The 15,281-nt window shown below is 40.7% G+C and overlaps 1 protein-coding gene across 1 annotated transcript in view; it reads right to left on the bottom strand.

Annotated features, from left to right (window-relative positions):
- Positions 1-15,281, bottom strand: part of HECW2 (HECT, C2 and WW domain containing E3 ubiquitin protein ligase 2) — a 128,953-nt gene that overhangs the window by 72,957 nt on the left and 40,715 nt on the right. The window contains 1 exon segment of the mRNA XM_019290524.3: positions 7,520-7,627. Within this exon segment, the coding sequence (XP_019146069.1) occupies positions 7,520-7,627 (108 nt within the window).

Genomic DNA, 15,281 nt, shown 5'->3' with positions numbered 1-15,281 from the left:
AACTTTTCCATAGTGTGACAGTTCAGTGAACTCAACGTTTCTGTTTGGACATTTAGCATTCTCTTCTCTGCATCACTTTCATCATGTGCATTTTTGATTATTTCCTACTGGGCAGTAGGAACACAGCAGCAGAATGCAAGGGCCAAAGCTGGCAGTCCCCAGGTACTCGCCATCTCTCTCAGCAGGTCTATCACAGAATTTACTTTACAGGAACATTACGCAAAACACCTACAAAGTGACTTACAGAAAGCTTTTCAGCTAAACTAGGATCAATAACAGAAAATGCTTATGTCCCAGTGGTCTTTCCATCTAACCTGCTTCAAAGGGAACATGGACAAATGGCTGTTCAGGTAACAGAGCCTCCCTATCACTGCCAGCCCCACTCACTTCACTGTCATCAGAGATTCTTATTTACAGTCATGAGCACCGGCTATTATGCTCCAGTTTGGCAAAGCATTTAATTATAATCTAACCTTTAAAACAAAACACTGGGGTATTATGTGCTTGAGGAAGTCAACAAAGCCTGCCACGAATGTAAAAAATACAAGACTTGATCCTGTTTCAGTTATTTGTGATACTCAAAAATAGCTGTTAAGAGACAACATAAAAAACCAGCAGAATAATAGAAGTATTTCTAACTCAGTAAATATGTCTATGAATAGAGTAGGGACAATAACCATGAGTCCCCAGACAGACCACTGAAAGGGCACTGGTTGCAGGGCACTGCACAGATGAATGTTCCGGGCTCAGAACAATTCCATGTGAGAAAACCGTGACCTTTACAGAATTTAACTGGCAAAATTATAAGCAGTAAAAATATAAAGATTGGGTACAAGTAATGAATTACATTCATAGAACATTCAATAAAATTGACCATTACGGTCAAAACCATTCCAAAACCTAAACTCTGTTCATACCTCTAGTTACAAGCAGCCCTTAAAAGTTAAAAGTATACAAAGTTCAATTATTAAACTGGTGGGTTTTTTCCTTCAATATCTATCAGCTTTTAACAAAAAAGAGAGCTGGGAATCTGCTTTGCTAGCTACCAAGTATGGCAATTTCAGTCTTAATACACTATTTTTGCAAAAGTTATAATTTCATGGAAACAGGGACTGAATACCAAGAACTCCACATAAAACCTCACTTTTAACATGATACCAGCACAATTCAAACACATATATTACCACGTTTTCTGGATATATTTCATAGTCTACTCATGTTCTTATTCAACAGATCGAGAGCAGCCCTGCTGAGAAGGACTTGGGTGAGCTGGAGCAGGAGAAGCTGGACATGACCCAGCAATGGGCACTCACAGCCCAGAAAGCCAAATGTGTCCCGGGCTGCATCCAAAACCCCATGGGCAGCCCCTCTGCTCCACTCTGAGATCCCACCTGGCACACTGCACCCAGCTCTGGGGGGCCCAGCACAAGAAGGACAGGGACCTGGTGGAGTGAGTCCAGAGGAGGCCACCAAGAGATTAGAGGAATGGAGCACCTCTCCTATGAAGACGGGCTGCGAGAGTTGGGTTTGCTCAGCCTGGAGAAGAAAAAGTTCTGAAGAGAACTCACTGCAGCCTTTCAGTACTTGAATGGGGCTTATCAAAGAGATGGAGACAAATTTTTTAGCAGGGACAAAGAGTAACGGTTTAAACTAAAATAGGGTAGATTCAGACTAGATACAAGGACAAAACTTTATACAGTGAGGGTGGTGAAATGCTGGCATAGGTTGCCCAGAGAGGCGCCTAATCCCTGGAAGCACTCAAGATCAGGCTGGATAGGGCTCTGAGCAACCCAACCTATTGAAGTTGTCCCTGCTCACCACAGAGGATTGGACCAGAGACCTTTAAAGGACCCTTCCAACTCAAACTGTTCTGTAGTACTATGCCACAAACATGAGATTTTAGTTCAAAACACACAGCATCTGTGCAGTCACTGCATCCAAGTATCACAGTGTGGCACCAGAAGAAATTTAACCACAAACATCCCAGGGGGGATTTGGAAATGATTGATCTGATAAGACTGGCAGTCTCTGGATGAATCCCAACAGCTGCCTCACTGTGGGTTTTTGCTCAAGACATAAAGCTATAGCACCGGTAAAGAAAATATATGCAAATCAATGTATTTCTATTCTACTGACAGCAATGACTGTGACATCAAACGGTATAAATAACAACAAAGACAAGTAAAGTAGGTGAAGGTGCTTCTTGTGGACACAGTAATTAACACTCACGGGACCAAGACCATAACTGACAAATACAAGGCCAATACAGTGGCAAAGCAGGCTCTCAGCCTAAGCCCATACTAATAAACCAGGCAGGACCATGGCAGAGAATCAAGTGTGAGCACACGACCATCCATAGTGCTGAACAGTGACATCCCCCTGTTTTACCTACTAGAGTATGTGCAGCTTTTAACTTCTGGGCACGTTGCACATGGAAGTGCATAAGTACCAGTTACCTGCTGCACAGCACTGACTGTACTATGCTGAATCTCCCTGTCATGGCATCTCCAACATGACCTGTCCTTCCCCATATCACAGAAAATTGACTTAGAAGCTGCAGACTATGAATGAGCTGCAGCTGTTACCAATTACTCCTAAATAAAAGTCAGGCTTCCTCTCACATGTTTTTTCTATCACCAGCCCTCCTATAGATCATGTCACTCCATCTTTCTGCTAGCTTGCTCTCCATAACTAATACTATCACCATCATCTCTGTTTCCAGCACAATGCCCCAAATGGAGCCCCTTCCATCCCAAGATCACAGACTGCTACACCCAGAGAACACTTGCCATGTGAAATCATTTCTGGGGCAGCTGAAACCTCTCTCACCAGAGAGTAAAGGCCCTGATGTACTTAGGGACCTGAACAGCCTGATGTCATGCTAAATACCAGATGACCATACCAAATGCAAAAGCATTAAGCTGTGTTGCATGTTCCCACTACGGCCACCTGTTTAGGATAATGCTCCTTGAACTTGTTTCCTTTTACAGGACGATGAAAATTGTAGAGCTGGGTTTAGCAATCCTTCTGTAGTTTACACAGAAAAAAAACCTGAGGGAGCCATGTAGTGAGTCATTGTTTTCCTTCCCTCACATTTTAGCAAGCCTCAGAGCAAGATGTTTGAAAGCCACCTCTACTACTTGAGGAAATAGCATATCAGACATATTGATCCTCAAACTCACCTTCTTGAATGTCTAAAATGACTGAGTTCCCTTTCATGCCTACAAAGCACTTTTGCTCCTTCCCCAGGGAAAAGCAAGAGGAACACCTGTCTCTGTACTGGCTGGCTCTGCAGTTCAGAGCCACTCACTTTGTCTCGAGGTGACATCTTAAGGACACCAGCTGTTTGTGATGGTGAGCTGGACTTGGTATTTTGGGAATATTTTCTTTCTCCTCTGCATAATATTTCCTCCCTCCCCTTCCTCAGCCACTCCCCTCAAAGGCTGCTTGTTTTTCTGGAATACATTAAGTTCATTTCTCTTTATTTCACTGTTGGTTCCTTTGATTCTCCCTTCCAGGGCAGAGCCTACAGAAATTTTGTTTTGTTAATTTTTGTCTGAGGCAAATAGAGTGTTCTTTGATCATCCTTGTTTTGCTAATTTTGGATGCTTTGAGGGGAATTAATGTCTGTTTTTAGTATGAAGATGAGACTCTCCCCTCCCATTTTTCTGGAAGTTGCTTGATCTGAATAGAGTAGATGGTAAACTATGCCTTTACATGTTACTTTCTTGGAAAAATAGGTGTTGAATCACTAGGGAGGGATTTTTAAGAGGAATAAATTAAATCATCTTAACATTGAATTACAAGACTGCAGACAAACAGTAATGTGAAATTCCAGAAAAATGCTTCTCCAAGCCTACTGTTAAATATAAGCATAGATTTGAGACCTTGGTGAAACTATAAATAAATTTACAATTATGCTCATGGAAAAACAGCTTCCCAAATTAAGGCATAAGATGTTTTTCTTAGAAGATACAAATCTTTTTGCAGAAGGAGTCCGAGGCCTAACCCAGCTGACTCCCACTGATTAACATTAAAGAAATTAAAATGGAAATACTCCTTCTGCATGAGATTTGTTTGCATATGGCTCGTTAGCAATGCTATAATTCTCTGCACTTCACCCTCCAGAGATGTTAGTGGTGAAAAGATACATAATGTCCTTAGGCTCTGACACTGCCAGCGAAAACACACATCCAACATCTTTGGTGTAAGTGCACTCTGACTGAGCCCAGCTCATTATCCAACATTAGTAACTTACGTTCCTTTTCTTCCCAAAAAGACATGACAACTTCAGGCCAGTTTTGAGTGTAAATCCTAAAGGATTATTGTAGTTACTTAGCGTAACTCTGTTAACAAGCTTCATCAGTTCTCATCGCCAGAGCAGGTGCAATGCTCCTCAGGCTTGCAGAAAACATTCCCTTCCTCTCCTTGAGTACAGGTGGAACAGGGAACCTGCAGTCGTATAGGTATCACAGTATATAGGTGGTGGCAATTAAGTACTGTCCCCCTCTACTTGGTACTGGTGAGAAACACCGTGTCTAGTTTTGGGTCCCTAGGTTCAAGAGCATGGAGAAAATGGAGGGTGAAGAGCAGAGGGCTACAAAGGTGGCTGGGATGGAGAAAATGTGACATATGAGAAGAGGCTAAAGGAACTGGCCTTGTTTAGTCTGGTGAAGAGGAGGTTAAGGCAAGACAAATGTTACTATCTCTACTCTTTCCAGTTGTATCAGAGATTTTAAAAGGGGTAATGGCCTCAAATATAAGCTACAGCCATACATATTGGATGACAGAGAAATCTTTTTAGCTGGAACAATATTGCAGCACTAGAACAAGTTACCTACAGCATCTGCAAAATCTTTGTCCTTGAAAGCCTCCAATAAAAGCCATACTCGAGCAGGTGGACTCAACTCAAATGTTGGTCCCAGTTGAGAGCAGATTGGATGCAATCAGTGTTCTTATGCTGTGGCTAGTCTTCAACTGAGTTTAGATTAATCCATTTACACATTTTCTTCATGCTGGTCCCCCAGACATTGTTTCCCCTTATGGATCTGCTGCTTTAAAAATCCAGGGACGCTGCTAATGGTCTGTTGCATGTCATTACTGTGAGGAGAAAATATGATAAACCCCACATACCATGACCTGTATCTCACATAATCTGCCTCTCAGCAAAGATATTTCTAAACATAAAAAAACCTACAACTGGAGAGCTCTTTCCCAAATTTCAAAAATAATGGTGGATTAAAGCATCAGAAATACCTTACATTTAATAATCTGGTACATGTTTACTGATAATGTTACACTCTTCATCTGTCTCTCCCTCTTGCCATCACAGCGGCATCATGTGCAGTGCTATACTGAGAGACAAATCATATCTGTGCCACAACAGAGGAAAGAGGCTAAAAGGGGAGCTAAGTTTGTCTCCGTGGCTGCCACAGGCTGGGCAGTGCCAGGCCTGCAGGGCATGGTGAGAACCCCGACAGCACAGCTCTTCCCACACGCAGCCTGGTGCTGCACAGCAGTGACACCGCGGCTGCACCTGAAGCGCGCAGCCACCTGCTGTGTTTGCCCCTGCTGTGATTTAGTGAGCTGAGGAATAGAAAAGTAAAAGGAAAGAGCAGCTCCCTGTAGTTGTGTCAGTGTTGCTTCACCACCTATAAGCAACAAGGAAAAGCTTTGCAGAGCAAACATGGTCACCGATCTGTGGAGACATCTCATTTAAAAAGTGGAATCAGAAATTCAGTAAAGTGTTTCAGTGCAGTTTTTGGCCTCTCACTAGAGACACAAGTGTCACTGGTGACATATTTATCTACCATACTATGTGCTATAGCAACATATGCTCATAAACATTCCTTTTTACAGTTCTCAGCTGCTGCACAATTGCTTGTCTCCTGTTCATTGTATGGCAGCAGAGCTGTTTGTTAGTGATGCTAACCATGACCAAAGAACACACATCCTGCACTTTCTTTCAGCTGATTGTGATGTGATGTGTTAGTTAGTCACAAAGTGCAAGGTCAGCTGCAGCTGGTTTTAAGTCCAAACTAGTAGCTCTTGAAGCAGTAGTTTGGGTTACTCACATGAACTGGAGATATTACTCAAGAGCCTCATCTCAGTACACTGTGGAACAACACGTAACCAGCTAAAAGATACAAGCATCCTTGAAGTCAAACTGCCCATATTGGCAACAATACTGATGGAGTACATGTGCAAGAAAGATGAGGCAATGAACTTTACTAACAGACATTTTAATCTGCTTTAATATACTAGTGTCTTTGGCACCAGGGAAGTTAATTATCTTTATTATTTTCTGGAGCATTATCTTCAGTTCAATCATTGTAATGTAATGAACTCCTGAAATGGAATTTAATTTTATCCTATTTAAGTGCCTTTTTTTTTTTTTTTTTTTTTGAGAAGTGTGTTGTGTAACACATAGGGCAACTTGGCAAGATTCAATGATAAGCTCTAGAAATAGGAAGCTTTAATATTTATTTTTAGTACAGGGTATACAACACCTCTTGAAATACATGTATTACTGTTTTATCTGTTAATTAGAATAAAAATTTCTGCCAAGACCTACAGTAAGCAGCACTGCAGTGCTTCACTTCACTGCAGTGGAGAGTGGGAGTATTTTTTTTTTTTTTAACTTATGAAAGAGGATTCATTACTGTGAGGCTAAACAGGAGCAACTCAGAGCTCTTCTGGGACTGATTGCCACTTCGATGCTTGGCACATCAGAGTTTCCAGCAAGCTCTGACACAACATCCTATGATTGGAACCTCAGTTTCTTTAGGATCATATGCTTTATATGGTAAGATAGCATAGTTTCATCAAAAAGAAAAAAAAAACAAAACCAAACCAAACCAAACAAACAAAAAAAAACAATAAAAAAACTCAACCCACAGCAGAGTAGCTCAGCTTCCTATAAATCCTGGTCATCTGAGGGAGTGGTGTAGCTCTTCAATTTGAAGCTTGGCTACCAACAGGCCTTACAAAGTTCAACTGGAGGCTTTTTATTTCAGTCACACAGAGACTCTCGGTATTTTCAAACTGCCCAGTGGATTTTCCAGAGCAACAAATCTTCAGCTGAGAAATTCTGATGCAACAGGATGTTAGCACTTCCTAGAGACAAATCCAACCTCCACACTAACAAACATCAGCAAGCACTATTAGCTTACTAACTTTTCCCTCACACACACTTACCATTAATATTTGTCCATCTGAAATCTGGAATTTCTGTGGGAAGGGACTTCATCCTTGAGTGTGTATATACTATACCACACTGCACAAGGCAATTCCTTCCTCCCTTAAACTGAAACGTGCTGTCTAAGAACATCACTAGAATACAAATGGACATCCAAACTCAACTCCATTTTTATCATGTCCAGCAAATGCACTGGAAAATGCTCCCCCTCAGAGCAATACAATCAGTTCCCTTGGTTTATCAGAGGAACTGATGAAATGGATATCAAAAGCCATCCTGTTGACTTGCCTTTGAATATACACTGCATAAAAAGGTACTCACATTCCATAAAATAGGGGCCAGGTTCAATTCGCCACACAATTTGTCCTTTTTGCGTGCCAGTCACTCCCCGATTCTTGGAATCCCAGAAATTGGCTGGAGAGTTCTCATCTGAAGGAGGGAAGACAAAAAATAATTTCAGCAAGTAGTATTTAAAATATAAGTTTTCTTGGCTTTCTGTTTCAAGAGGATACAAAAAATTACTTGTATTAAATAAAAAAAATAAAGCAATCAAATTAACTTGCAAAGATAAATAGCTTCTCTTTTATGCTTGATACATCAGTTTATGCAGAGTGAGCAGACAGACACACAGCCAAAGTAAATATATGGGTTCCTGTACGGGGTGACTTGCCAAGGTACAGTATTAAATTCCAAAACTTCCCTAATCCAGCAGTGAGGCTATTGGGAGAGTATAGCTGATTGAAACTTCATCACAGAGCTACCACATTATGTTGTACATTGGTCCTGCTCTGTGATGTGAAAATCTAGCATTCATTCCCTAGCTAGGAAACGCATAATTGTAACTAGAGGTCTCCAGTTAGAGGCCCAAAGTGCAAAACTGGCAGTAAGCCAGGGCTAGAAATAAGAGATTCCACAAAATACATTCAAAGAAAACATTCAAAGCAAATAGTATCTGCAGAGCATCTTAGGAATACCAGTATTATCCCTTCTCAAATTCAGATTTTTGTCCAAACAAACACAGGCCTTAGGGCTTTTTTTATTTTCCAGCCTGTATTCAGACACCCAGAACACCATAAGAATGAAAGAAAACCAGAGCAAGAAACTGTTTGAAAGGCCACAAAGGTGAGTTATGATGACACAGACAAAGCTGACATAAATCCAACTTAACTCTTTTGTACAGGAAGTTCTTTGGAAGTATGCATTGTAACATTTCACCAGTGCATTTCTGCTGCTGTTTCTTAACTGGACTAGACAAGAACTACACCTATGACATCAAATACAACATCCTAATTCTTTCCAGCGGTACTGCATATTCTTTAATCTTACTTTAAAAAAAAATCCTCTTTTATTATATGCACTTGAGTGCATTCTACAATTTTAAAAAGACTTCACTAAGAACCTAGTCTGCGGTGGCTTTGTTCATCAAGCTCATATCCATTCAAGCACATTCCTTTGTACTTTGGTAGGAACACCCACATAGGATTACAGAACTGTCACCTACATTTTGGATATCCACATACTATTTATGAAAGAATAATAAACAATGCTGCTTTCTTACTTCTATCTTAAAAATATAAACTTACACTAAAGCTTCTCTTTCTCCTTTCCATTCTGACTGCTCATCTCAGCATACACACGGTAACCCCACTGAATCATGATTAGTGCAGTCTGTACATCTCATCCCACCAAACTGGCACATGGAACATTACCAGACACATGCTGAGCTTCTGTGCTTGCTCAAGACAACTTACACACTGCCCAAAACCTAGAAGAGCTCTGGAGAATCAAGAGGTGGCCATAGCAAGCTACTGACATTTTTATGCCTCCAGCCATGAGTGACTTTGAGAATTTTTAGAAAGCTGCAGTCTCAACACCCTGATATCATGACAAGTCCAGGACCCTTAATTATCTCAACGACAAGGAGAAGCGACAGGAGGGTTCTCCTGACACCTGTGATCCTTGAGCTCGTAATGCCCTCAGGCTTAACTTCTTGTGCAGAATCAACATGATAGGACACAAACTGCATACACGAGGAAGTCAGGCACACAGGCAGTAAAATCTTAAACTGCACATATTTATTCTTTATTACAGTAAAAAACTTTCAGAGTAAACAAAGCTGTATCTCACCCATGTTTTGTTGGGGGTTTTTTTCAAAGCCATATAAGGAGGAACACTGAATGCACAGCCTGTAAATCATCCCCTGGGCCTTATAAAAAAAATCTCTATGTGGTTTGCAATGACACACTAACCAAAAGAATATACTGTTGATGAATTTATTTACTGTTTCATTGTGCCTTACTATCCTAAGGTCCCGCTATTTTCTTCCAGACAGAATACTGGGAAGCCATGAGACACACCTTACTTATACTAGTGACTGTTCTGGTCCACCACACAAACTTGGTTATCCAAAACATCACTACCAAATGCAAGCAGATTCTTTAAAAATTCCAGTTATCTGAAACACAGGGTTTTAAACTATTCAGCCCTTTCATTTCATCTAGGTAAACGAAAATGTATTCCTGACAGTAAACATCTCACCTAACATGCTCTAGGTTCTGAATTTCTGTATTTAATCAATTGGAGAAGAGTTTGTTCACAATTCTAAGCAGAAGGACAGCTATTTGGTATATTATAACCATAACCATGAGGTTTTTTATTCTTATCTAGTTCAACAAATGAACAAAGCCTGAAACAATGAAATATGCCTTTATTGGTGAGATTTCCAACAACAAGGCACAAGCAATTGTTCTTAGTTTTTTTATCAGTCACAAAGCAAAGTCAATGGCAATTTTTACAGGGATATTAGTGAGCTTCAGAAAAGGTCCTCCATGAACTGAGTCTCGAATTCTGAGCTGGTAGTTACAAGAATGCAGAACACTTTCTACCACTTTATTTAATAAAATCCCACATTTACGGAAGTGCCTGGATTTTCAGCCTTTTCATGAAGCAACGGACTCCTTTGCAGCAACGAAGACTAAATCATTGATACTCTGCCCACAGGCATGCTGCCACTGCAACAGAAGGTGGTGGAGACAGAGGGATGGAGAATGCTAACAGACCACTGCCTGTCAGCAATTGACTCAAATTACAGAATTTATATTTGGTCAGCTTTGACTTTCTTCTGAAACAGATGGCTTTTTTCTACTTTTATGATGTTATTCACATGGGGGAAAAATAACGGTACTAATGCATATGGAAAAATAACTACAAACATCAGTTCATGGATTTTGAAAAGAGAAACTGAGCAGGAAAAAATGCATAACCTGAAAACATTGAAGTACACAATACTGCCAAAAATACTTACAAAAAAAAGAAGCGTTTAAGAGCACAAAGAGCAACATCAGAATTATCACTGCCTCATTTCCTCTCTTCCCCCAAACATACATAGTATGTATGTGTGTATACATGCACACACACACACTCTCCCTCTCTCCATATATATATTCCATAGGGAACTTCAATCCTAAGCAGTTCTATTCTCCTTTTAGCACATAATTGTTGCTCTTTGGGAAACTGGCAACTGTTCCAGAATCTGGGCCAAAGAGTAGATATAAATATCCCTTCCCAGAACATAAAATATGCAACAAAATAGTGTCTTACTGCATCAGTATCTTGTCCAGTGAGTCTACACTTCTGAAAGAAATAAAACAATGCAAGATGCACAGTTTCTCTCTATCTTCAGTAATTCTTAGACATAAAATACTACAGAACATAACTTCTCAGAGCTGCAACCCCTGTACAAATCAGAGTACATGAGATAATGCTGTACAACAAAAAGTGGGTAATAATAAATGTATCACTGTGTGGAACTTCACTCTGAGTAAAGCTCCTTGAAATCACTGTAAAGCAAACACATTCTGAGTAACAATGTCTTCTTTATTTAGCTACTAAACAATCAGCCAAACCCGGCATTAAGAAAAGTTGCACTGGCACACTGTTGGCTCTTCCTCAACTTGTCCTCTAGAACCTCCAGGTCTTTTTCTGCAAAGCTGATTTGCAGGTGGTCAGCCCCCAGCCTGCCCCAATGTCAGGAGTTACTCCTGTTTGCCCACGTCTCCAGCCTGTCTGGCCGCACAATCATGTGTTTTATCATCTGCTACTCTCAGTTTTGCATGAGGATGTTACGGAGTGTTGGAAGCCAGGCTAAGCCAGTGTCTGACATCAGTGGTCAAGAGGCTTCTGAGGAGTTCATATTTTGTTCTTTGTGTCTTATATCTTTCACTATTTCTGTCTTAGGATAAAAGGATAAACTACCTGAAATCCATCACCTCACAGAGTCATCTTGCATAGCTTAAAGCAACAAATAAATAAATAAGATAGAGTCTTTCATAAGACAGATAAAGAGGAACTGCTACCAATTAATTATCTGAAACAAGCCTTACGGTCCCAGTGCACAGACCAGTCACAGGCAAGCTAACACTCATCTTCTGGACCCAGTTTCTGTGATCAGTAGTGTTAGGTTATGTGATAAAAGGGTTGCTTCCATCAATACAAATGATTTTTATTCTTCAAAATACCAAAACATTATAGAAGTCCAAAATTCCTGCTGTGGAAATATCACTGATTTAAATTTTATCCTGTGCAATAGGCAAAGGTCGCTATTGCAATCTAAGAGGTTCAAACTTTTGCATTCTGATCTCTTTAATACATTTATAATGATGCTCATACCAGAGCAAAGGTGATGTTAATAGATTCTGGTTGTCAGCTTTAATTATGCACAACTTAACAATTTTCATCTTTCACTACCGTATATGGGTACGCTAACTCACAGCTCCTGTGAAAAATCCATGCAGCTTATCTCAGAAAAGATCAATCATGTTGGTAACACCATTGTATCCCTGCATAATTCTCTTATCCTCATTTGGGATTTACATCCCAATCTCCGATTTTTCACCCTTTCTGGAAGACGCTTTATGCAAAATCTTCTGAATGGTTTGTATTGTTCAGTTGAAGTTTTAAATTAAGTTCATATTGTCAGAATATTTCACATTTTAGGTTAATTTCAATAAATTTTGGGCACTGAAGATGGTGTGTGCAATGCATTCAGTTATTAAGAGGAGTGCTGGTACTAAGCTTTTAAAGCATCACTCTCATTTATTTCTCTTGCCAGGTGTCCTCTTACAGTGTGGATCAGCGGAGCTGGAGGCCGGTGAATAGCAAGGCTACATCTAGTTTTGTCTCAGGCTGAGACCTCTGGATCTGCCATCAGTTCCTCTCATAAACACACTACCAAGAACGGTCACCCCCCTACCTATTTTACTCCATCATTTCACTTAGTCTTTCAGAGTAACAGGTTTGTGGTTAATCTGCATTGGAGAATACTTCTGAACTTAATTTTGAGCCAACCATCAGGAGATCTCTAGGATGGCATTTCCACTGTAAAACAAAAAACTAATTTACATGCATTTTACTGCATTACTTCCAAAAACCTCAATCTCAATGCCAGCAGCTGCACTCTGCTTTTCAGTGTGAGCACAGACTTCCAAGCAGTAAAGCAGACTGTCACCAAAATGTAAGACTAACAAGAACATTCCAAAGAATACTTACAGTGGATTTTGGGCAATTGACTGGGAAAGTCTGCAACACTAACTTTTGTGCAGTATTTTCCCTTTGGTAACTTCTAATAATTTTAATTCTAGAAATACTAGAAATAAACATAAAAATCCATGGGTGATTGTTAAAGAAGTAGCACAGTGTTTACTGATCTGATGAACTAAATTTATTTCTTCCTTATATCCAAAATATGCTTAAAAGCAATTGAAAACTGTATCAGGACGCATTCTAAGGAGAAGATAAAATGTATCACCTGAGGCCTCACTCCTTTTCTAGAAAGTAAGTAAATTAATACGTTCAAGGCAGAGTTTCTACTGCAAACACTTAGTATAATAAACCACATTTTGTCAATCCATTTAAAATACACTATATATCAGTTAGTAAAATACAAACAAATATTAACCCACTAAGCCAGAGCTTGTTTCTCTGATTTTCAGAATTCCCCATCTCAGCCTGTGAACACAGGTTATCTGGCAGAACCAAAATATTTCTCATGAAAGATAGCACCATTACTGAAATTAAAGATCAACACGTAGTTGTACCTTCTAGCCTTACCTGGCCATTCCAAAGGATGCCTGTGGATACTAAACTGCATTCCTCCATCAGAGCCCAATTAACAAACTGAAGAATAAAAACCAGTAATGTTTTACAGGATGGATATTGAAAACAGCATCCTCATTCCCAATCACAACCAGTGTTTTCTACATTAGTTGCCTTCTGGACCCAGTCTGTGTAGCTCAGGTTTGGATAATTTAGCTCTGTGTTGCATAATTTCAGCTCCACGAGGCACGTCTGTCCTCTCCCTTCCTGCTGTCATTTGAAGGAAAGGCTTTCAGAAGGATGTTCTCAAACTCCGCGGCAGTTTTGAGCAGTTGCACACCATCGTCTGCCTCTTCTCCTTTATTCAAGGGTTTATCTGGGTTCAAGTAGCCCGTGCTAAAACACGTAAGGTATTACGTCCTTCAAGCTCAGCTATTTGCAGCCACTCCCCTCTGAAGGGTACAGGATGCCGAAGCCCCATCCTCCCTTCACTTCCTTCCTTGCCTTGTCCATGGGAGGATTCCTCAGCATGGCCACGGCCCCGCAGCACGGGCGGGCTGATGTAAACAGGAGGATCGTTAAATCCTAGAAATGACGGCAAGGCAGCCACAGCAACGAGCACAGCGGGAGCTCACTGGAAGTGCTGGCTTTGTTTACACAGTATTTTGCTCTCCCGCATGACTTCCCCACAAATCCAGTTATTTCAGGGAAGAGGGAACTGCTCCATGACGTCTGGCTGGGATGGAGCTGCCTTAAACCCAGGATAACTCTGCACAGGGCACTCCTGGGCAGGAGGATAAGCAGGTGGCAGAGAGCTTCCATTACTACCTCTCCTCTTTTGGGGTGGTAAATGCCACCTCAGGGCAGGGGCTTGGACAAGGCTCTATTCCCCCAGATGCTGTGACTCCTCAACGGTCTCCTGGTGGAACTACAACTGCAGCTGACCTAGAACTCCTTCAACCTGTGACAAGGACCCAAATCGTGCCAAAGCAGTTCCAGTACCTTGATGAAAAAAAGGGTACCTAAAGGAATCTACAGTCTGGTCGGCGGTCTGAGATTGAATCTTTCATAGCACACATTTCATGAAATTGCACACTTGTGGAGCTGTAGGTTCAGGCTCTCAAAGCAAATCTTGGTTTTCCTAGTAATACTCAGAATAAAATTTAAAAAAAAAAAAAAACACAATAAAAAACCCCTTCCACATCTTACAGGAGTATCTGTTCTTACTCAGCTTGAAGATTTTTCAAAAAGCGCTTCCAGTCAAAGAAATTAGGATGGATTATTTGCTAATGAAGAGATGAAAGCTAATGTATTGCTTTGTGCTTGCATGAGCACCTCTCGGAATTGTATCTTCAAAGGACAGAAGGCAAAAGAACATCAGAACTGGAACACTGTAAGAGAAATCTAACACACTGCTGCATACTAAATGGCTGGAAACATTTCTCCCTCAAATACCAACAGAGCAACCCCCAAAAAAGTGGAGAACAAAATTCTTGGACAGTCTTAAAAGCTCCCTAAGCAGCTATAAGATCCTACTATCGCAGTTCTCTTTACTCTTCAGGACACTTTGGAAAAAACTTGGAAAGTAATGGAAATACAAGACACAGATCTTTGGCTGAGAAAAGCAAGAGCAGAAAACAGGCAGAAAAAGGTACCACAGATGTTCTTACAGCCTCATACAGGAGAGAAGATGCTGTTGCAGCTCCTCCTGAAGGTAATCATGCACTGCCAGAGTGTGCTGGGCAACACTCTGAACTACAGCTGGACACAGATTTTGGCCTTCTGGTGGCACAGTCCTCCTATATTAGCAGTGAAGGATCATCATAATCTATAATCAGATAATTAGTATCATGTCCACGGTCAAAAAAGCAAAGAGGTGTTTGTTCCTCACTGCACAGCAACAGTTTTTCCTGTTGCACAACCAAATTTAAGGTTCATGTACCTCCACTGATTGTCCCTGAGCTGTGGGCAAGAAGCAGAAAGACTCCCC

The sequence above is a fragment of the Corvus cornix genome, chromosome 7 (genome assembly GCF_000738735.6).
Source record: "Corvus cornix cornix isolate S_Up_H32 chromosome 7, ASM73873v5, whole genome shotgun sequence".
Taxonomy (NCBI): domain Eukaryota; kingdom Metazoa; phylum Chordata; class Aves; order Passeriformes; family Corvidae; genus Corvus; species Corvus cornix.
Note: the sequence above shows the minus strand (reverse complement) of the source record. Positions and strands in the feature narration are given on the sequence as shown.